Below are 24,956 nucleotides of genomic sequence, written 5' to 3'. Positions count from 1 at the left end.
CCACCTTTCCGCTAAATAACGGAAAGCAAGATGGCGGCGCGAAAGGATTTTTCGGGTTTTTTTTATTCCTCCTTTCAAACCTGTGGGAAGCCTGCCCCTTTCTTCCCCCAGCATGCCTTGCGCGTTTCTAACGAATTTCGTTACGAGTTTGCCGTTTGGGCGCCATTTTCGAGTGTAGAAGCCGCCAAGGCTACAGGCAGGAAACGGAGCCTTCTAGAGCTCCAGTTGCTGCTATTCGGAGACTTGCTTAGCCCGCGCACCAGGTACCAGCTCTGCTTGTCGGTGGGGACGGAGTACTCTCTAGCTGTCTGGTAAGCGGAACTTAGGGCAAAACTGTTCCTGCTTTTGCTTCACAACATATTTGAGAAGTTTCCCTCCCTATGATTAGACCGGAGGGTGAAACTTTCAACACGGTAAATGGGTTCACCTTCTAATTACTTGTATGCGGAGAAGGGAGGGAAATTGGTTCGCCTTAAAAGGAAAAAAAAATACACAATTTCTCCCATGAAGAAAAAGGCGGCTGCTTTCATTTATTTTCTAACCGGCTGCCGCTTTTCCTTCTCCCCCGCTTTTTCCTCTCCCCGCCACCGTGGGGGGTGGGGTGAGAGACGGTATTTGCTGGCAATTTCCGTTACAGTCGATAAATCCAAGTCTGCTTTCTGATTCTTGTATAACCATTTAATCGCATGATTTGGGGATAGGCTGTCAGAATATTAATTCCGGGGTAATCATTTTTTTAAAAACTGATTTTTCTAGTGGACTAAAAATTATTAGTCGCTTAAGTGGAGAAGTATATTTTTCTTTTTCTTTTTTTTAAAAAAGAACTTCAACTGATCGCTCTAGTAATTGAACACGATTGAAAGGTACATATCAAAGTTGTCATGGGGAGTGGGTGGCTGATTCCAATATATTCGTGACGAACATGCCAAATCATTTATTTTTAAAACTTTCATATTCGGGTCACAGCAGAGTTTTGATTTTGTTTCCCTGATTAATGATATTTGGGCAATAGGTCTGTAAGTGCTTTTTGGAAAATACAATTATTTGATCCGTTGATTAGACACAAGCTATGGGGGTGGGTAGGAGGTGATGGATTTATGATGGCTAAACGCCTATGAAGATGCTTAATTTTCCACAATTTTTGTATGCTAACATGCATAAAATAAAAGAAGTCATTCATTTTTAACCCATCTGCGTTTAACATTTAAAAGTAAACTTTGGTTCCTTCATTCAGATTCCTTTGGACTCTCGAAGGGTGTATATGTCAGTTAAATAGAACTATTTCAATAATTTCCCCAATATTAAGTGTTAGACTTAAAGAACGTACTAAGAAGTTTCCTCTACTACGAAACGTGAGAGACATTACTACAAAACAGTCTACACACTACATATCGTTTCAGACTTTTTTTATTTGGTGGCAGTCTTTTTTACATCAGTTTTTTAAAAATCTTAGCCATGAGAAGAAACATCTTGGCTTTCATCTTTTTTAATCTGCAATTTATTATACCAAATCATTGGGCTTTGCGACGAATTACTTCCTGATCAGGCATTCATTAAAAGGTTATGCTCACTTTAGCTTTACAGTTATGGTCATTGGAATAAAATGATCTTGGTGAAAATTTCTTTAAAAAGTGTTTGTTTGAACAGCACTGGACTAATTCTGGATCTTAAACATAAATGGAATCCTTTGAAGAATTCAAATGAAATGCTAGAAATTATGTGTCGGTATTGCAAAGTGTATATACTAATTGTAATAATTTTTGTTAATGAAAGAAGCGTTATTTTTTTATAAAAACTTAGTACACACTCTTATGCATGTTTAGATAGAAAAACTCTGTGGTGGTTGGTGAATGCTGGAAGCTGTGAGAATTTTTTCTGTCTAAATTTGCATAGGATCGCTCCTTTAGTTAACTTTTTATTCATTGGGACTGTGGGACAGCTGTAAATTGTGAGTTACAGTCTGCAAGCCTGTCCAAGGAGGGGGATGTCAGCATAAATAAATTACCAGTTTAAAATATTCAACCAGATCTTAAATTAATATTAGGTCAGGGCACGTACATTTAATCTTCAAGTGTAGGTCACCAGATTTTTCTTTTTTGGATTAGCAAAGAAGATACATTCCTTTTATCATTTGATTGTTTGGAATGCAAACAGCCAGTCGAAATTATGACAAGCAAAAGAACTAAAGTATCTACAGCAGCCCATCATAAAGGCAGTGAGCCCTTGGAAGAGTCCTCTAATGATGGGGAACCTGAAAAAGAAGCCAGTATGCACACCGCTAAAGTATCTCACCAAGGTCAGTCTCTTATCGACTTGATATATTCCGCTTATAGACTAGGCTGAGGAAGTGTCCTAATTAAAGTTAAGACAAGTAAAGTTTTGTCTGCTTACTCTGTGATGGTTTCTACAGTAGTTAAAACTTTGCAGGTGAAACTGGTGTTAGAGGCAATATCTCTTTTAGACCAAGCTAATGTTCTCATTCCTGGTGTTTAGTCTGTAGTCTTTATATTATGCAAGAACAGCAACCAATGATTTAAATTGATGTAATTTTGAGGTAGGGTGAGAGTAGCTTGTGGCTTATGTGTTCTTAGGCAATAACTGCTTATATCTTAAAAAATATGTGACTCTGCATATTATACTGAGAAATGTCTGCATTAAAAGGAAGAAATAGTTTTTGTCTTCAAGACATTGGCTCTTTCATTGGTTGAGTGGGTTAATATCTGAAAAGTGATACCAGGAAATTATTGAAAGAAAAGGTGGCTCTAAGGAGTTAAAAAAAAGTTCTACGATTTGTTGAATTCTAAGTGGCCAGTTTTTTTTTGTGTGTGTGTGACAAACTTCCTGTCTTTGAGGAATAGTGCTGCTGCTGTCATTATAGCTTGCAAAGCATTGTGCAGTGATCCCGAGACCACCTCTTTTTACAGTGTACGTAAGCTCTGAGCATGCCTGAAAATGCAAGACTATAAGATATGCCTGTTTTTTTTGGATTTGTATGGATGAAATGTGATGGTAGTATCTATTATAGGAGCATATTACTTTGAAAAATGTTGGTTTAGTTTGAGAATACAATTCTAATTGTAGAATGTCAATTAGTAAATAGAAGAGGCGTATTTTAAACCCATTTCTTAGTAGTTCAGTCTTTGGGTAGAAATGTGTTGATTCTTCTGTAGTAGTGGTGTTATAGGAAAGGAGGATTCTTAGCTTCTGTAGCTTTTATTTCACTGATTAGATACTTAGAGTTTTGTGTAGACATTAAGTGTGTTTGCCCTTCTGCTTGTTTTTGGATATCTAGCTGTCTCAGACGGAGTAACTGACAATCGAAGTTTAGAAGAGATTTTGAGTAGCATCTCTCCTCCCCCACCTCCAGCAATGACCAATGAAGCTGGAGCTCCTCGTCTCATGATAACTCACATTGTAAACCAGAACTTCAAATCTTATGCTGGGGAGCAAATTCTAGGACCGTTTCATAAGGTATCTTTCTATTTTAAGTGACTTCTAAGCTGAGGTAAGACTCTTCCGACTTTACTGCTTACAGTAGTAAACTACATATTGCCAACTAACACAGGGTGGGGCGAAGATAGAGTGTGAATTACTATTGTCTGTACTTCTCTTTTTAAGACCTTGTTTTCTGTGGGACTCAAGCAGCTGGAAGTGGACAAAATATTTTTTCAATTCCGTATGAATAATGACCAAAAATTAAACCACACATAGTATGAAATGCTTTCATACTTCTCATGATGCTAATTATAACATTCTGCTTACTGAGTGTGGTTCATTTTGCAAAGATCATAGGATAAAACTTCAGAAATTTGAGCTAATAGGTGGTGTCTTTGAATAAGTTGTATTTTTTATCCTTGATTTCCAGTACTTCACAGTTTCCTGCACTAGATATAACAATATTTTTAACTGTCTACAAAGCAATAGTTTTAATAGTTAGTAGATACTCAACTAGAGTGATTTCTTTTTTTCTCTTATGCAGCGTTTTTCATGCATTATTGGACCAAATGGCAGTGGAAAGTCTAATGTAATTGATTCTATGCTCTTTGTTTTTGGTTATCGAGCACAAAAAATAAGATCCAAAAAACTCTCAGTACTGATTCATAATTCTGATGAACATAGTGATATCCAGAGTTGCACTGTAGAAGTTCATTTTCAAAAGATTGTTGACAAGGTATGTTTTCTTTTGTTAAAGTTGGGGAAGGTTGACCACTTAATGGCCTATGAATTTTTATAATTGATTGACTTTGGGTAGAACTAATGCATTATGAGGAAAATGATGAGCCTTTCTAGTTCTTTATTCAAAATACAGAGGGCTAGAAGATACTTGATATACTTAGTGTTCAATTACTGCTTCATAAATAGATCTTAATTTGAACAGTAGTCTTGCCTATTGGTACACATGTCTTACAACGCTGTAAAATTACTTCTGGTTTCAGTCTAAAATGAGTTTGAACTCAAGATATGCGTATTTTAAGGATTGCTGTAGAAATCAAAAGGTTTTTTCTGGCTAGTTACAGGGGTGTGTAGGTAAACTATAAATGTGCTCTAAAAGACCTAAAGTCATCATCTTTCTCTTCCAATATCAACATACAGTGGCTTAAAATAAGAATTTTAAAATAGTTTTGCTATGGTTTATTATAAATTGCAAGCCTTTAGACACTACATATCTGTCTAAAATTACATGATTTGTAAACCTCTTATATTTCCCTACTCTTACAAGGATCTGTTTTAAGCTGGATTAAGAACTTTTTCTCTTTGTGTGTTAGTAAAATATAAAAATAACCCCCAAACAGAACCTGGCCCACAGTCAGAATAAAATCTTACTAGTCTAACAGTCTAAATAGGAGAACTAGGGTTGGGGGAATGTGTTATTCAGTACACACACTTGAGAAGACAGTTCAGGGTGGTGTAGTTAAAAAAACCAAGAAATTACAAGATTTGGTGTTTTTTCCTGAGCGAAAAAGTGCTAATATAAGATATGTCAAAATACTATATTCCAAATTAATAAACCTCAAAAATGCATATAATATTTCTTTAAAAGTGTCAGATCCAATTATGAATAATCATCCATTTCAGTTTCTAATATTAAATTGCCTTTTTAAAAATGAATTTATTTCCCTCCCCACTATGAATTTATTAGAACAAATTACATTCTTAGGGAATTGGGCCAGGAGAAGAAACCATTTTTTAAAAAAATTAAAACACAAATTAAAATTTTAGAGAGAGAAAAATAGTCTGGCACTTTTGGAATATAGATAAAAATGCTGTAATTGACTTGTCAAAAAACTACTTAAGCGCAAGATTGGTAAATTTGTGTACTTTTAAAAAATGAAACTACAACATAGTACCTCAATTTTTTTCAAACTGGCTCTTCAAAATTGCTAAGCATGAGTATTCAAATATTTAAGGGATATCTGTGCTAAAACTAGAAGTAACCTCTCTGAACTGACAAGAGACTTATTTTCTAAGTTGACTGAAAGGAGATAGGAAAGAGGCACCAGTTCTATAAGATGGTGGTAAGCAAAGGCTAAGTCTGCAATCCTTTGTACAATTACTTTGGAATGTCCCATTGAACTTAATGGGGATTGCTTGTTTGCTTATAAGCATAGATTGAGCTGCACATTAGGTTGTTCAAATCATGTACTACAGTTTGGAGAGGTTCTATGTTTCCAGGACATTATCTGACAGCAGAAATGCTGCCATGACTAATAAGGTGCATATGTTACAGGATTTATTATAAGCTTCAGTGGTAGTGTGAATTAGGGTATAAGAGATTTGCAAGCATAAAACAATTTAATTTTGAGATCTGGGGTAGACCTGTGGCTTAATACTAACAATTGTTTTTCTGGTTTTGTTTTTCCTTCAAACAGGAAGGGGATGATTATGAAGTCATTCCCAGCAGCAATTTTTGTGTCTCCAGAACGGCCTACAAAGATAATTCTTCAGTATACCATATCAGTGGGAAGAAAACAACATTTAAAGATGTTGGACTTTTGCTTCGAAGTCATGGGATTGATCTAGACCATAATAGGTTCTTGATTTTGCAGGTAATTCTTTGAATAATATTTTGTTACTGAATATAACTTTTATTATTAAATTTGTTTAGGTACTGTGATGAGTCTTTTGTTTTGGAGGCTTTAAGGTACTCTAGCAGCACATCATGATTTGTATTTTATAGTAAATAGGCAAGTCGTTATTTGCTGCTTTAGAATTTTAAGGAAGAGTATCGATTGAAGTTTCTAGCATGTATGTGTTGTAGATAGCCGACTGAGTAGAACAATAATTATACTTGTTCCGCCCTAGCAGCACGTAAATATTGGTGTAGTAAAGATAATCTTAACCCCAATATTATTGTGCTGCTTAAGCGTGGCAGGGATTAAGCAACATTGTTGTTCCTTTCTGTTCTGTTACATGTAGTGTTATTGTCTATACAGTTCAGTACAGAATTAACTATGTATGGTTGAAATAAACTTTGTCATGGTCTTTTGTAATCTTTTTCCCCTCAAAAGCATGAAGAGATCTCAAATATCAAAATTCCATTTGATTCTATAATCTTTTAGAAATAATTTAAATTTGTTTTCACAACAGAAGACAAGGTCTAAACAACTTGATAAACCTGTTATTAAGCCTAGTGTATAAAAAATTCATACTGCTTAAATAAAGTTTCATGTGTGGCAAAAACAATTCCCCATCCTGAAATGAATTGGTGTAACTTGATATTTACTAATTTCCATTTCTGTTTTTTGATGATACAGTAGGTGAATCCCCTCACTAAACACCTGGGAAAGTATTGTGTGATATCTAGCTTTTTGAAATTAATATGTTAAGTAGGAATTCAGTTAAATGTATAAATATTGACATCCTGGAAGTCTTTTCTTTAAACCAATAAATGGCTAAAAAAATGACATACTGAATCATTTTAAAAGAAGTAGATGATTGACTCCATTTGGAATTTATTTAGAAAATGTTTACGGTGTTATTAAATCACAAGCAAGCATTGTGGACTTATAAAAGTTGCAACACAAAGAGTTCTGTGGTGAGTTCCAGATATTCAGCACCATGTGCAACCCAAGCTGCTCCTAAACTCAAGAGAACTTTGGGAATCTCCTTTGACATAGCATTAGGAGCTGCGTTGGAGTGGGCAAAAAACCATTCTGCATGTGCAGAAGCCCATACCTGTGCCTAAGATACTCTTATTATATTATGGCCTATAGCTCTGCCTCCCAGCACTGTGGTGTACACTTATGAACTTAAAAGGGCTGGCCTCATTCATGTATGAATACAGCAAGTACTTTAAATTTTCCTTTATTAGTAATACTTTTGTTTTTATCAAATTCAAGCACAGGATCAGCTCTTTAACTTCACTGAACTTTTAGAAATTACGTTGGCATTACAATTAAGAATAAGAAAATGTAATTTGTGGAACTATGAAAGTAGTTTGATGTATGGATGTGAATGACTTGAATATTTGTACAATTTTTTATTCAGGCTTCCATATTTTTTAAAATACACTTCATTTTAAACATGCACTTATTCATTCCAATAATGCATTATAATGACAAAATAACTACCATTAGTACCTGAAAGTGTCAACATTTTTGTGATAATAAGTGGCATAAATACTTAGATCTTACAAGATCAATAACTATAGCCAACTACTTAATTCCTGATTGAATAAATATCAATATTCAGATTGAGAGGCTCTATTTAAAAAACAAAACAAGTTCAAATTAAATAATAAACAATTAAACAATTTTCTTATGAATAGTTTAATACTTTGTGAAGATCTGCAATATGGTCTTTCTAAGAACCAGCTTATAAAAGACTTTGCCCACCAACCACCATATACCCTTGTGACTCATGATATCTTGAATGATGGAACTGCCAAAGCTACATTCCTGGAAGGAATTGTTATTTTCGCTAGGCAAGTGAGTAACTGAAATATTGGTTATGTTTGATTTGGTAAGTCAAATAATATCACTGTTATTTTCAACCTCACTTATTTCCATGCTATTTTCTTTTGCAGCTTCTTTTTAATACCCAGTGTCAAAAATATTGCATAGCTAAATGCAAGACTGAACCAGACTGATTCTCTGGATCCTCCTCCATTATAATATTTAAAACAGTTGGAGGCAGGTGGTTTGATTTTAAATCAAAGCAGTTTGAAGCTGCAATCCTATATACCTTTACCTGTGAGTAAGAATCATTGAATTCAGTGAGGCTTACTTCTAAGTAGGCCTGTATAAGATTGCACTAAAATCACTAAGAAAAAATACAATTTTAAATCAAGTTTCTGTTTGTAGTGCAGATACTTTCTAAACAAATGTACATATGAACTAGTTTATATAATGGTGAAAATAAGTTGGCCTAAAATAAGAACTTTTATATTACCTAGGAGGTTGCATGGTATTATTTCTGTAATATTTAATATTTTTAATTTTACAGAAAAAGGTACATGGGGGAATTTTATTCAACAGACAATTTTGTGCTTCTAGTTTAACTAGAAGTTAATGACACACACAAAAGTATTGATTCTGTTGTTACTGCAAACCATGTGTTGTAGTATGCAATTAGCCCTTCCTGCTTATGGAACAGTTTCTGTCAGTGGAATGGGAAGGGGACACCCATTCCCTCTCACAGTCTCCTGGTACTCCTAAAATCTGCTTCAAAGGTTTGAGAGACCCTCTGGGGTAGATTTGGCTGCAGGAGAAAGGAGAGAGAGGGAAAGTGCCGTTACACAAGTGGGTTTTACCCCAAGTATTTTTTCTTTTGATGTGTACAAAGAGGAAGAGAAACTGAGGAAGACCATTTATTTGCAAGCTGTAGTGAGCAGAACTGTGTTTTTTCTAAGAGATAGTAAACATATTAAAGTTTAGTTGTTTGGTGGAGTCATAAAAATGGTTGCTCCTGCCACACAGAGTGAAGTGGCTTGCGGCATCATTAGAGTTGGATAGGTAAAAGCATTTATTGATGGCTGAATTATGCAGCTAGGTTTTAAAGTGGGAGTGGGTGCCATTTGGACTCTGTTTCAGGTAGAAAAATTACTTCAGCCAGTATTGGACATAAACATTCATAGCCTGAGAACAAAACACATTGCAGAACTTGACAGAAATCCAAATAGGATCTGTATACATGTAAAGCTTCCATGATCCTTTGCCAACTTAGTCCTTCCACCTAATGGAATCTTGCTCAGGAGGACTCTGGAGGAGAGGGGTTCGTATAGTAAACCATGCATGGTGCTTTGAATTCTTGTCCTTAAATAGGGTGCATAAAATTAGTATACAAGATCACCCCAGTGTGCTTGGTAGGTTACCTTGATAAGATACAGCACCCTTCCCCAACCTGGTACTCTCTAGATATTTTGGAGATCAGTTCCCAACAGCCCCAGCCTGCATGACCAATGGTGAGGAATGCAAGGATTTGTAGCCCAAAACATTTGAAGGGTGCCAAGTCGGGGAAGGCTGAGATGCATGATGGCCCCTTTTGGGGCCAGAGCCTGAAGCTTAGCACTTTTTTAAATTTATTTTTTATTGATTTTCAATATTAAAACAATTTTACAAATGATTTTAACACAACTTCAAGGGTAAATATACCAAACCATACATGATACAATACATTTCGTTATGATGTTCTTTAACTTCAAGAAAGATACAAAAATATACAAAATATTAATAATTTTGAGCTCATACAGGTATCTTAGCAATTATTATGACTTAATAGTCTTTGATGCTCAACATCAGATTCTTAATTTTTTTTGGCCTGAATCCAAAGCCCCCAATACACAAGTGGAAACTGCTTTTCTGAGAGAGAGGGATCACCAATTTTTCTTTCACTGTACATCCCTTTGTATCATAGTGAATCGGAAATGTCCCCTCAACATTCAGGGGTGCAAGGGGCTACATTAGGAGGGTTGGCCTGGAAATACTCTCCAGTGCGTGCAGTTTTTTGGATACCAGCCAGAGTACATGAAAGTAAATATGCAGTATTTATAATGCTTGACCTTAGACACCAAGTTATTTTTCCCATGGTTCTTCCTCTATATAGAATAGCAGCTTTTAACACAATCTTTTTGATACTGGGTCATTTGTTTTATGGAGAGGATCATGTATTCAGTTTTAAGAGGCTATAATTGTAGGCTTTTCTTTAACATTTTTGTATTCAATTCATAGTATATTGACCAACTTTTTTTTTAGTGAAATTTCAAAAAGTTTAATTATTTCAACTGATTTTTATCCATCTTGCTTTGCAGTACCCTTGTTCAAATAAATTATTTGTGTATGTGCAAATATTTTAGTCTAATTTTAAATGCATTTTTTTCTTGAAAATCTTTTTATTAGGTCTTTAAAGCATTTTTAAATGTTTGTATTTCAGTGGGGTTAAGAATTTAAAATAGTTGCACGATACAGCCAAATTAATTATTTCACATCGTTGTTGTTTTTCATTTAGAGTGAACCATATTTTAAAGTTTCTCCCATTAAAATCAGTGGCAAATACTTAACCTTTGACTAGATCAGGCCCAAAGTTATGTGCTCTAAACAGCACTACACAATTTGTGTAAGTAGCTCCTATTTGTACTACTTATACTAGCTGTATACACACTTACCTGGAAATAAATCCTATTGAACTCAGTAGTGCTTACTGCTGAGTAGACTTGTATAGGACTGCAGTGCTAAATCTGTTAATTCAGAGAAGTTATTAAATCTACAACTGATAAATAGAATTTGCTCTTAAGATACATAGCTTAACGAAATTGACTTTTTAATGCTGGTAAAAAGCTAACTTTGTCAAGGTTGTGGGTGTGGCTTCAATCACATTAAATTAAAAATATTGCATGTTTGTGGTGAAAGGGAAGAGGATTTTTAGTCTCTGTTGTGTGTGCAAAGTATAGTTTCTTAAAAAGTAGAATATGTTAACACTTCTCTGAAGCCAATCAAGACTTAAACAAAAAAAATTACTACAGTTGAATAATAGCAGAAAACCCATGAATTTTCCTGAAAGCTAGTAGCATGCAGTTTGTATGTTTGTTATATTTATTATTATTATTATTATTCAGTTTGCCATGTTTTTAATCAGTATTTTGTGTATTTTATGCTTTTTGTTGTTCCCCGCCTCGATCCAATCGGAGAGGTGGGTAAGAAATATGTTATTATTAATAATATTTATATATATATATATATATATATATATATTTGAACAGTTAAATATTACTCCAATCAGATATTCTAATAGTTGAGATGGGATGGTGGTTAATTTCACTATTTCCTTTTCAAAACTGCTAAAGGCCTGTAATTTATTTAGCAAGTTGTATAACAGCTTATTAAAATTTTAGGCATTAAGTCAGAAAATACATCATTTCAGTGAAAGTGTAAAGCATATGCTTAAATCTTTCCCATGGAAAGCAATGACATAAATGCTGAACTGTGGTTGGATTGTGCCATTTTGTTTGTAGTGTAGCTACACATTCAATAATGTAATAGAAATCTTTTTTACATCTTGTAAATTGTATCATAAAAATGATATAAAACAGTATTCATTAGTATTTCATTCAAGCTATCCAGGGGATGTTGGCTATCTGTACAAATATTTTTCTGTGGAATTTGAAAGTGGTGTCTTGAGTTCCCCCCCCTTCATTTCTAAGTTATAGAACAAAATAAAATTCTTACAAAAAGTACACACATGAATAATTTACTAATCATTTTGTAAACATTTCCTAACAGTTAATAAAATCTAATCCCATTTTTAAAGTAGCAATAGTTTTCGTATGAGTAAAACATGTATAAATTGTTGACTAGTGTATGTTTTGAAGGATTGTAATATAGTAATATATGCAGTAATACATTGTTATAATGCGGAAAGGTTGACATTTTTGCAAGATGAAATTGTCACAGGTCAGTAGTGAAAGAGGATGTTGCATTTAATTAAATACTAAAATAGGAGTGGAGGGTGAATTTAACCAGCATGGAGAAACTTTAACAGGGTGGATTGATCTAAATCACCAAGGGTGAGTGAGGGAGATACTCTCAATAATATGCATGTCTGCTTAGAAATAAGTTCCATTGAATTCAGTGGTGTTTACTCTTACATAGGCTGCAATCCTATACCAATTTAAGTCAAGTTTTCAGATTTAAACTTCAAATATGTTCTTTTAAAAGTACATGTTGATTGCTTCTTCTGTATTAAAACCTTACAACAGCTGTGCCTGAATTGCTGTATCTTCACTAGTTTTATTTTAGAAAGTGGTGTATGATGCACAGTTGTTAGATAGATAAGGTACTATTTGCTTATGACTTGAGCTGAGCTATACTTGGAGGGTGACTTGAAGTTAATTGCTTACACAAACCAACATAAATGATATTTTGTTTTCAACCCTAAAACTCGTTTGGCCATAACTTATATTTCGAATACCCAGAATTTTCTAGAATCAAGGGCTGGTGCTCACCAGGTAAGTTGTCGTCTTTCTGTGCGTGTGATGTAAGTTTGATTAGTAAATAGTAGTAGTAATAAATTGCAGGGCTTGGGTAGTTACATGGTCTCTAATGAATCTGCTGAGAGGTGGGATAGTGTTTCCTTAAGCCTGGTAGCTGTCATGACTTACCAAACAATTAACTTCAATCTCAAGCTGACAATAATTATAAAAACCCTGTTGTCCCATATTTATAATATGCTTTTTCTTAAAGGCATATATTTTACCAGTGGTTCAACTTTTACATGGGAAAACCTATATTTGATATTGGGTAACAGATACAGGCTTAAAATGTAAATCAAAACCTGTGCTATATTTAGGTGGCATGTTAAACTAGTTTGAAAAAGAATTATCTTACTATAGCTGAAATTTAAAAACCAGATTTTCTTTCAAGTTTAAAATAGCTTTTTGTTTTATGCTATAGTTGGAATTTGAATGGAGTTTCAATACAGAGGGGATACCTATGGGATTTTGTTTTGTTTTTTTGTTTTATTTTTTCTGATTTCTGACGATTTTGAACTACAACTTGTAGATGGGATTGACTGATTTGCTTATAGAACACACACTCGTCTCCTTGAATTTTACTAGTTTTAGGGCATACTAAAATATGCAAGATGGTTTAGCCTGCATTTCACTGGCTTTTGGGGGTCGTGATTCAATTGCTGAACAATAAGCATATACTGAGATCTCAAATTACATAGCCAATCATCTTGTAACAAACCTTTGTAATAGGTATTAATTCTAATCCCAAATTAGTCTGAAGTACAATTATATCAATTTGCAAATTATTAATATCATGTTATGTGCTCTGCTGGCTAGATGTGATAAAGGCATAGCTTGGCCTTAAGCACTGACAGTTTGCTGTCTTTATTTTTGTTATCTGGTTTAGGCTCCAAGTTGGGAGTTGTATTGTATGCGTATATAGTATCTTTCCTCAAATCTTTTTGTCTGAACATCTTACTTGACCTGAGTGTTCATGTGGTGAAGCTATAAATTGCATGCCCTGTTTGCATTGCCTTCCATAAACAAGATGCAGTTGTGCTAATTTATTGCTGTCTCTTAGGAGACAGATGGTATAAACTACTACATAATGCCTTGTTAAGATGAAACATACTTAAGAATATTTTCACTACTCTCACAACATGTTCATAACTATGAGTATATTTTTTAACAACCGTGTGTACAGCTTTTCCTACATGGTAGTTGAAAATTCATGGTTTCAAAGAATAGTGAAATATTTGTGTAAATGCAAACAATATTCCTGTTCCACAGGCTGTAATTTTTAATATTTTCTTCACAAATTGACTTCATATATGTTCTCTCCGTGCTCCACTTTTAAAGAAAACTAGCTTTAACTTTTCAGCCATATGCTGTGCCACTTGACTGAACTTGCAGAAGAATTACAAGAAATGCTATTCTCAAGAGTCCTAGATTTAACTTGATTTCTACAACTTTTGTTTGTGGCTTTTCTAACCTGTATAAGAATTTGACCTGCAGCTGTCCTTCACTGTGAGCTTCGTTCTGGGAGATTTGTAGACAAGTCCTAACACTACCACTTCCATGTAGTGGTTCTCAATCCTGGCTGTAACATCTGTCATGGATTGATTGGGTTTACCAATTGGATGTGTTTACACTAGCATGAAAACTCTCCACACAATTGGGAAGTTCTTATATGGAATATTGTCTTGCAGATAAAGTAAGGTGTAGATCAACCCTGGGTGTAATTGATGACCCTATTCAAACGACACGCTAAGCCACAGTGCTAAGCACTTTGAGCAAAACATTATGGCTTAATGTGTCATGTGAACCATGACTTAGCATGATGTGTGAACCATTCCTAACCATGGTGGCTACATAACACGATTTAAACATACTCACTAACCATTTGCTTCAAAAGGGTTGGCAGCCTAACCATGGCTTAAGGTGTTGTCTGAACAGGCCCATTATCTTGATGTTGTGCAGACTTCTACTGTTACTTTCTACTGTTAGTTTTTCCCTACCCTGTGCCTGCTTACCCTTCCCTGTACCTGTTTGCATTCTCTTCCCCTCCTTATTGTTTTACTATGATTTTATTAGATTGTAAGCCTATGCGGCAGGGTCTTGCTATTTACTGTTTTACTCTGTACAGCACCATGTACATTGATGGTGCTATATAAATAAATAAATAATAATAATAATAATAATAATAATAATAATAATAATAATAATAATAATCTTGCCTTCTGAAATGTGATAGTCCATACCTAACCTGTTACTTTTTTTCTGCTGGTATACAATTTTCAGTAATAGTGACTGTAGCTCTCTAATGAGAAAATTTCCATCTCTTACCATCCTGTGATTTATTTATTTATTTATTTATTTATTTGCCTCCTACTTACCAGCTCTTAAGAGACCTAGTCTTCTAACCCCCATAAATAAGTTGCTATAGCAGCCTTTGAACTAGGTACCTCATTTTAAAAAATAACTTACATGCTTGATGGTACAGTTTATTTCAAATGTTGAAACTCTTGTATGATAACATCATTGCATCCCATCTCTCTAAATACTCACTCATATCTTACTGCGATTTAGTTGTGACATTGTAATGTTGATATATATTGCTTGATACCTGACTGCTGACTTGAGGGCCTTTCATGTGGAAAGATAGAATAAAAGTTGATAAAAACATCAATCAGGATCTGGGCCTGGAAAAAGACAACACAGATGCTTCATTGAAATTTTTGCCATAGGATTTGTTAATTTTCATTACTTAAGGTCTAACAAAAAAATCCAAGATATTACCTCATGTGGTTGTGGATACAATTCTAGCAGATTTTTTTTTATATATATATACATATCAAATCACTTTTTAGGGGGAGGTTGAACAAATAGCAATGATGAAACCGAAAGGACAGAATGAGCATAATGAAGGCATGCTTGAGTATTTAGAAGACATAATTGGATCGGGCCGATTAAAAGAGACTATTCAAATATTATGTCGAAGAGTTGAGATATTAAATGAACAGAGGGGTGAGAAGGTAAGACTTTTGGATTATTAAGTGCTGATTTTGAATTCAGAATGATTTTAAATAATGTTCTGATTAGACTAAAAGATTCAAGATTACATTCCTTCTGTACTTTTTCTATGACGGAGTTGATTTTTTTTTCTGGACCAGAGCAGCCTGAGTGATTATTGTAGAAATACATAGACTACCTGCTACTTGATATGTTTATACATACTGTAGGTAGTGTGTCTTAATTGCCATAGAGGTTTTACTCATCAGCTTTACAAAAAAAAAAATTCTGTGTACCTGCAAAATTAAACATCTCCCAACTTTATCATTAATTACTGAGTATTCTGTCTAGTTGAACAGAGTTAAAATGGTGGAAAAAGAGAAAGATGCCTTAGAAGGAGAACGGAACAAAGCACTTGAATTTCTTTCCTTGGAAAACAAAATGTTCAAAGAAAAGAATAAGATATATCAATACTACATGTAAGTAACATCATTTGGGAAGAGGTGGGATGGTGCAAACCAGAACCAATGAAAGTTGCGAATATAGATGTGTGTGTTCCCTGTGATATAATTTGAGGCTGTAGGTTGGAGGAGGATGTGAGGGAGATTAGGCTGACTCCCTTGTTACTGGCCTTTACATGGCTGATAAAAATTGTCCTGTTCTACCAAGCTTTCAATAATGAATGTCACTCTTTGATTTTAGAAAGGGAGCCTGTTTTATTGTAATGTATGCATCTTATGTGGTTTGTGTTTTAGTTCGTTGGGGTCATGACGGATTCAAAAGGTATGTTACCAGTCTTTCTGACCAGAAAATTAACTTGGAAGAACTAATGGTAGTTCACCACTCAGAAGAATTGTGATGGAATATACTTAATTAAAAAGTATCTTTAATTAATGTTTACAGTGAGCATTGCAAAGCTATGTAGTTCTCAGTTTTAGAACAGAAACCGCCTTGGTAGCCCTGTGGGATGACCTTCGCTGGGAGAGGAAGAGGGAAAGTTTGACCCTGTTGATTCTCTTGGATTCTCAGTGGCTTTTGATATCATCTACCATGGTATCCTTCTGGTTAGGTTGTCTGAGTTGGGAGTAGGAGGCACTGTGTTACAGTGGTTCAGCTCATACTTAGATGACCGATTCCAGAAGGTGATGCTGGGGGATTATTGCTCTGTGCCATGGCATTTAGGCCATGGGTTCCACAGGGCTCTATTTTATCCCCTATGCTGTTCAACGTTTACACGAAACCACTGGGAGAGGTTATCCAGAGATGTAAGTTGAAGTGTCATCAATATGCGGATGACACCCAGCTCTACCTCTCTTTGTCATGAAATCCAGGTGAGGCAGTGGCTGTTCTGAATCAGTGCGTCAGCATGGTAATGTACTGGATGAGGTCCAACAGACTGAGACTCAATCCAGATGAGACAGAGGTATTGTTAGCGGGTGGTTCGCCTGTCCCACTAGGTGATGTTCACCCTGTTCTGGATGGGGTTGCACTCCTCCTAAAGGATCAGGTTCATAGTTTGGGGGTGCTCTTGGATCCAGAACTGTCACTTGAGGCACAAGTGAATTCAGTGGCAAAGAACACCTTTTATCAGCTTAGGCTGATATACCAACTGCGCCCTTATCTAAACAGAGATAGCCTAGCTACAGTTATTCATGCTCTGATAACCTCTCGTCTGATTACTGCAATGTGTTATACATAGGGCTGCCTTTGAAAACTTCGGCTGGTACAAAACGGTAGCATGTTTACTAACAGGGACTGGCCAATGAGACCACATCATGCCAGTCCTTTTCCATCTTCATTGGCTGCCAGTCCAGGTCCGGGCCTGATTCAAAGTGCTGGTATTAACATTCAAAGCTCTAAATGGCTTAGGGCCAGGCTATCTGAAGGAATGCCTCCTCCCATATGTACCTGCCTGGACCCTAAGGTCATCCTCAGGGGTCCTTCTCCATGAGCCCCTGCCAAAGGAAGTGAGGCAGATGGCTACCAGGAGGAGGGCCTTCTCTGCTGTGGCACCCTGGCTGTGGAATGAGCTCCTTAAAGAGGTTCACCTGGCACCTACACTACACTCTTTTCTCAGCATTTTAACAGTCTAGCAACTTAATTTTAACTTTGCTGTTTTATTTATTTATTTATTTATTTATTACATTTTTATACTGCCCAATATTCGAAGCTCTCTGGGCAGTTCACAAAAATTAAAACCATAATAAAACAACCAACAGGTTAAAAACACAAATACAAAATACAGTATAAAAAGCACAACCAGGATAAAAGCAAGCAGCAAAATTGATATAAGATTAAAATACAGAGTTAGATCAGTAAAATTTAAATTTAAGTTAAAATTAAGTGTTAAAATACTGAGAGAATAAAAAGGTCTTCAGTTGGTGACGAAAAGAATACAGTGTAGGCGCCAGGCAGACCTCTCTTAACTTTGTTTTACATTTGTACGTTAAATCTGTATTAATTTCTGCATTGCTGCTTGATTTTATCCTGGCTGTGTTTTTTATTTTGAATGGTTTTTATGGTTCCAGTTTTTGTTAACTGCCCAGAGAGCTTCAACAGTTGGGCGGTATAAAAATGCAATAAATCAATGTTTTGTATCACACGAATGCATCACATGGGGGCCTTTTCCCAGTATGAGTGACTGCAGCATAGTGAACTGTTTGTGGCGCAAAATACTCTTAACACGATTTGTGGCAATGCAGAATTCATCTGACCTGTCTTCAAAAGCTCTTAATTTCATTATATTAATCCTTCAGGCAGTAACTGCCATTGCACTTCCATTCATTCTGTTGCACTAGTGAGATTAATGCTGCCTAAAATAACCATAGAAACACTAAATTCCAGATTGGAACAGGACAGTGGAGCTCCTTTCTGTGAGTTCTGCTGTCCTGACCTGTTCAGGAAACTGGTGATTCCACTCATTTACACTTGCTTTAAGAATCTCTAGTTCCTGCTATGGTAGCTGTTGCGGGGACATCACTGGATACTCCATTTGTTTTTGTTTTTCATTACAAGTGTATGATTATCTCAGTATATTTAAGATGTCTGATTTTGTTTTTCAGTTATGAATTGCAGAAGCGGATAACTGATCTGGAAACACAGAAGGAAAAAATACATGAAGACACTAAAGAAGTTAATGAGAAAAGCAGTAAACTGGCAGATGAAATGAAAGATAAGAATAAAACTCTGAAAGAAGTTGAAAAGTAAATATTAATAGTTGGTTTTTTTGCAGGCATTAACAAGGTTTGAATGAGTGCTGCATTAGCTCATGTTGTTGTTACTAATGCATTTTGTGTAATGAATAGATTTTTCATCTTTTGTAAAAGTGAGGAAAAGTAGCTTAGCCTGATCATGCTGTTTTAACTGATTGCAAAGGTAATCAGCATGTTTCTCTTTTTAGGAAACTCAATAAAATCACAGCATTTATAGAAGAAAATAAAAATAAATTCACAAAGCTAGATTTGGAAGATGTTCAATTAAGAGAAAAGCTAAAACATGCAAAAAGCAAGGCAAAAAAACTAGAGAAACAGCTTCAGAAGGATAAAGAAAAGGTACACCTGTAAACTTTTGCCATTTATTATGAGATTTTCTGAAAACAGCATTAAAATATATGTGACATTGAAGAAGAGTGTAGTTCATTATATTCAATACCTAAATACCTGTTAAAAATTAAATCCGGATTCTAAGTCTAAACCATGCTTATTACTATACTTAAAAGTAATTCTTTTTTATTTCAGTGGGACATCTCCTGATACAGCTTAACCAAATATTTAGTCACGTATCTGATATAACAAAATCACATATTTATTGATTTTATTTATAATTCATATCTGTCTTCCATCCTTTCACAACAGATTAAAAGCAAAACAAAAACATTTGGAAAATACTTCATTATCAAAAGCAATCAGATAAAAACAGACAAAGATTGCAGTTAAAACAATACCAAATAAATAAATATACAAATTTGGTTACTTAGCCAACTTAAATGACTGCCTAAACAAAAAGATCTTATGACAATGATAACCCATAGCATCTGAACCAGACAAATCTCTTGGAGCAGCTAGTTCTATATCTACAAAAAAAGTCCCTCTCCTGTTTTCTTTGCTTCTCAGCATGGTGATGTTGGGAAGTTACTCCACAATGATCATTTATAGGGGCTCAGTGTGCCCACCCTTGGAGGAGCATTGGCATTTCAGTTTATTTGGTCTTTTGGGGAAACATAGGAGCCTCCTGCGATGTCTGTCTCTGTAGCCTCTGCTTTTCAGTTTAGGCAAGCATATGTAGCAATATAGTAGTGCAGACACTGTCCTAAGCTTAAGGTGAAGGGTGGAGGGTAGTGGATAGAGTGGCTGTTGCCAAAGTAGCTGGATTTGGTCTCTGCCAAACCTGGCAGGAGGTCTGATTCTGCATAAGAAACTTAACATGAACAAATATGTCAAGGAAAACAGTGCCACATAGGCTCAAGTCTCTATCTTACTGGGTAAATCTTTTTGCAAGAATGATAATAAAGGGTGACAATACTATTTTTATGTCAACTGTAGCTTCAATCTACATTTATGAAGTATAACAAACAATTATAGCTCTTTTAAACAATGTTGGATTCTATGTTTTAATTACCAGTTTGTCTACTTAATACATTTGCTGGGGAAATATATTTTAATAGCCTGTTAATTTAAATATATTCCAAAATAAATAATTAAACACAATAGTTCATACCCTGGATGTTAACTTGGTTATTGATAAAACCAAGACTATTTGGTAGATTGTTCCCTTTGCTGAAAAATTAACATTAGCATTTTCATAGGTTGAAGATGTGAGAAGTGTTCCTGCTAATAGTACGGCTACTATCAATGAAGCAACAGCTAGGCAAGAAGTTCTGGAAAAGGAAAAGGAAAGGGTAGAGGAAAAACTAAAAGAGGTTATGGACAGCCTCAAGCAGGAAACTCGAGGATTGCAGAAAGAGAAAGAGGTTTGTATTAATAGGTCTGAGGCATTACACCAATTCTCCTGTAGCCTGGAAACAAATTGACATGATTAAGTACAAAATAGGTTAAACCAGCCATGTTTGCTTACTTGGATGCCAAGTAGCAGTTACTTTCCATCAAGCAACAGACTGGCAAATTACACTTGCCCACGTTCCTTTCACTAATATAGCACCACACTACATTTCCTGAAACTACACTACAGCATTATGGTAGCTCTGCCTGTGGCAAAAGTTAGACAATGGCCATTAATACAATTGTATCACTGACCTGACTTTTTGCACTAAGAGAATGCAGCAGCACTACTGTGGCTGGGTGCAACATTACTCCTTCTCTTTCATATCTGTAATATGGAGCTATGAGTTTTCATATGAGTATGATTTTGTTTTGTGTTTTGCTTTCCTGTAAAAAGGCAGAGGAATAAAGAGGAAAATGCAGCTGCTATAACATAATGCTGTTTTATTGTTCAAACAACTAAATTTGCTTGTATAGCTTTGTGCATAATGCTTTTATTTCTAGTGGGGCAATATAGTGTTGCTGTCTAGCAGGAAGAAACCGCAAGGCAAAGTGGTACATGGGTAAGCAAAGCAGAAAGGGCTCTCCCTAAGACTGATGCTATCTAAAATAGTCTGCTTTCTTTATGTACTATGTTTTATATACCGCCTCTCTGCAAAAGCATTCAAGATGACTGTAAGTTTAGAATAATGACTTGCAATCTATGACACGATACAAAAAGAATAAAGGAACAAGGAGTGAACAAGAAAATAAGGAATTACAGATACAAACACATTTATACTGTCCTAGCTGAAACAGTGGAGCGGGCTTTACTGTTTCACCTCTCTGTCAGATGTAATCAGGTAAGAAGGCTGCTGATGGAAGTAGTTTTGGACAGAGAAGAAACAAGTGGCAATTCTAGTCAAACTGACTGCTGCCTTTGAGGCATCCAGGTGGAATGGCAGCCGGTAGAGATTGATCTGGGAGCAGAGATAGAAGTCCTTGCCATGTTAGTGTCTGTTGTGAACAAAGTCTTAGTTACACATAATCTAATAATTATTATTATTTCCGTTTTTGTAGGACAAAGAAAAAGAACTAATGGAGTTCAGCAAAATAGTTAATGAAGCACGTTCAAATGTAGATGTGGCCAAGTCAGAACTTGATCTCTACCTTAGTCGTCATAATATTGCAGTAGCTCAATTAAAAACAGCAAAAGAAGCTCTTCAGACTGCTTCAGGAACACTGAAGGAGAGGTTACCTGCTATCAAAGAACTGGAGTTAAAATTACCTCAAGCTGAACATGATCTAAGGAAGGTTAGACTCGTTTATTTAAGATTGCTCATGTTCCTGAAATACTGTATTTTCTGGCGTATAAGACTACTTTTTAACCCAGGAAAATCTTCTCAAAAGTTGGGGGTTGTCTTATACGCCCAGTATAAGATGACTTTTTAACCCAGGAAGATCTTCTCAGAAGTTGGGGGTCGTCTTATACGCCCAGTCGTCTTATACGCCGGAAAATACGGTATATAACTTCATATGTGGGGTTGCTATTAAAGTACTAGTGTTTAGTGTTGGATTGTCAGAACCATTGCTATCGAAAGGGCACTGGTCAGACTCCAGTGTTAAAATCTGTAAATACACTCTATGTTTCTTAACGTATGAAGAATAGTATAGTAAGAAATTAAGTTGTATAGAAGGAATTCTCCCTTCTACTTCTATAGATGGAGCTGCAATTGTTTTACAAATTATTTCTGTACGGAATTGGAAGATATGGTCATTGTAAGATAATATAAAATTACTTTTTAAGATAGTGAAGTTCTATTCTTGCTGAAGAAGAATCAACATGGCTTCCGCAAAGGCAAGTCCTGTCTCACTAATCTACTAGAATTCTTGAGAGTGTCAACAAACATGTAGACAGGGGTGATCGGTGGACATTGTTTACTTGGACTTCCAAAGGCTTTCGATAAAGTCCCCCACCAAAGACTCCTGAACAAATTTAGTAGTCATGGAATAAGAGGAGAGGTCCTCTTATGGATCAGTAACTGGTTAGAGAACAGAAAATGGAGAGTAGGAATAAATGGTCAGTTCTCCCGAAAAAGGGAAGTAAATAGTGGGGTCCCACAGCGATCGGTATTAGGACAAATTCTTTTCAATTTATTCATAAATGATCTGGAATTAGGAGTGAGTAGTGAAGTGGCCAAGTTTGCCAATGACACCAAATTATTTAAGGTTGCTAAAATACAAAGGGAAGGGATCTCTCCAAGCTGGGGGAGAGGGCATCCAAATAGCAGATGTGGCTCAACGTAAGCAAGTGTAAAGTGATGCACGTTGGAGCAAAAAAAAACCCCAACTTCAAGTATAACCTAATGGGATATGAGCTGGCAGTGACCAAACGAGAAAGAGATCTTGGGATTGTGATGGACAGCTTGATGAAAATGTCAACCCAGTGTGCGGCCGCTGTAAAGAAGGCAAACTCCATGTTAGGCATCATAAGAAAGGGAATTGAGAATAAAACTGCCAGTATCATACTGCCTTTATACAAATCTGTGGTGTGGCAACACTTAGAATATTTATATTTATTTATTACATTTTTATACTGCCCAATAGCCAAGCTCTCTGGGCGGTTCACAAAAATTAAAACCGTGAAAAGCATAAAAACAACCAACAATTTAAAACATGAATACAAAATACAATATAAAAAGCACAACCAGGATTAAAACAAAACAGCAAAAATTGATATAGGTTATAATATGGAATTATTCATATCATCTTCACGGGTCCTTTTGCAAGCCCCTGCCAAAGGAAGTGAGGCAGGTGGCTACCAGGAAGAGGGCTGTGGAATGAGCTCCCTAAGGAGGTTCGCTTGGCACCTACATTATATGCTTTTAGATGCCAGGTGAAGACCTTTTTATTCTCCCAGCATTTTAACAGTCTATAAATAAATTTTAACTCGGTGTTTTAAATTTGTAATTTTGCATTGCTGCTGTTTTTATCTGGTTGAGCTTTAATATTGTATTTTATATTATGGTTTTATACTGTTGTTTTATACTTTGAATGTTTTTAATTTTTGTGAACCGCCCAGAGAGCTCTGACTATTGGGTGGTATAAAAATGTAATAAATAAATAAATAAATAAATAAATAAATAAAATAATAAATTAAAACTGCAAAGTTTAAATTTAAGTTAAATTAAGTGTTAAAATGCTGAGAAAATAAAAAGGTCTTCAGCTGGCGACGAAAGGAGTACACTGTAGGCGCCAAGCAAACCTCTCTGGGGAGCTCATTCCACAGCCAGGGTGCCGTAGCAGAGAAAGCCCTCCTCCTAGTAGCCACCTGCCTCACTTTCTTTGGTAGGGGCTCACGGAGAAGGACTCCTGTGGATGATCTTAAGGTCCAAGCAGGCACATATGGGAGGAGGCGTTCCTTCAAATCACCTGGCCCCAAGCCGTTTAGGGCTTTGAATGTTAGTACCAGCACTTTGAATCAGGCCCGGACCTGGACGGGCAGCCAATGAAGTTGTAAAAGGACTGACGTGATATGGCCTCCCCGGCCAGTCCTTGTTAATAGGCGGGCTGCCCTGTTTTGTACCAGCTGAAGTTTCCGGACCATTTTCAAAGGCAGCCCCACGAATAACGCATTGCAGTAATCCAAACGAGAGGTTATCAGAGCATGGATAAGTGTAGCTAGGCTATCTCTGTTTAGATAAGGGCGCAGTTGGTATATCAGCCTAAGCTGATAAAAGGTGTTCTTTGCCACTGAATTCACTTGTGCCTCAAGTGACAGTTCTGGATCCAAGAGCACCCCCAAACTATGGACCTGATCCTTTAGGGTGAGTGTAACCCCGTCCAGGACAGGGTAAACATCACCTCACCGGACAGATGAACTACCCGCTAACTACCTCTGTCTTGTCTGGATTGAGTCTCAGTTTGTTAGCCCTCATCCAGTCCATTACTGTGCCCAGGCACTGGTTCAGAACAGCCACTGCCTCACCTGGGTTTGATGAAAAGGAAAGGTAGAGTTGGGTATCATCCACAGAATACTGTGTACAGTTCTGGTCACCACCTCTAAAAAGGATATTATAGTGCTGGAAAAAGTGCAGAAAAGGGCAACTAAAATGATTAAGGGGCTAGAGCATCTCCCCTATGAGGGAAGGTTACATCAACTGGCGTTGTTTAGCTTGGAAAAATGGAGGCTAAGGAGAGACATGATAGAGGTGTACAAAGTTAATGCATGGTATGGAAAATGTGGATAGGGAGACACTTTTCTCCCTCTCTCAAAATACTAGAACCCGGGGTCATCCCATGAAGCTGATTGGTGGGAGATCCAGGACAAATAAGAGGAAGCATTTCTTTACACAGTGCATAGTTAGACTATGGAACTCGCTACCACAAGATGTGATGGCCACCAATTTGGATGGCTTTGAAAGGGGGTTGGATAAATTCTTGGAGGTGAAGGCTATCAATGGCTGCTATCTCCAGTATTCGAGGCAGTAAGCCTGTGTGCACCAGTTGCTGGGGAACATGGG

The 24,956-nt window shown here is 36.1% G+C and overlaps 1 protein-coding gene across 1 annotated transcript in view; it reads left to right on the top strand.

Annotated features, from left to right (window-relative positions):
* The first annotated feature begins 2,109 nt into the window (after positions 1-2,109).
* Positions 2,110-24,956, top strand: part of SMC4 (structural maintenance of chromosomes 4) — a 50,602-nt gene continuing 27,755 nt past the window's right edge. The window contains exons 1-10 of the mRNA XM_063132030.1: positions 2,110-2,296; positions 3,293-3,471; positions 3,980-4,171; positions 5,871-6,047; positions 15,316-15,480; positions 15,809-15,936; positions 18,520-18,660; positions 18,858-19,008; positions 20,262-20,426; positions 21,514-21,747. Of these exons, the coding sequence (XP_062988100.1) occupies positions 2,167-2,296; positions 3,293-3,471; positions 3,980-4,171; positions 5,871-6,047; positions 15,316-15,480; positions 15,809-15,936; positions 18,520-18,660; positions 18,858-19,008; positions 20,262-20,426; positions 21,514-21,747 (1,662 nt within the window). The 5' untranslated portion in view covers positions 2,110-2,166. The remainder of the gene's footprint in view (positions 2,297-3,292; positions 3,472-3,979; positions 4,172-5,870; positions 6,048-15,315; positions 15,481-15,808; positions 15,937-18,519; positions 18,661-18,857; positions 19,009-20,261; positions 20,427-21,513; positions 21,748-24,956) is intronic.

The sequence above is a fragment of the Elgaria multicarinata genome, chromosome 8, assembly GCF_023053635.1.
Source record: "Elgaria multicarinata webbii isolate HBS135686 ecotype San Diego chromosome 8, rElgMul1.1.pri, whole genome shotgun sequence".
In the NCBI taxonomy this organism is placed as follows: Eukaryota; Metazoa; Chordata; class Lepidosauria; order Squamata; family Anguidae; genus Elgaria; species Elgaria multicarinata.
Note: the sequence above shows the minus strand (reverse complement) of the source record. Positions and strands in the feature narration are given on the sequence as shown.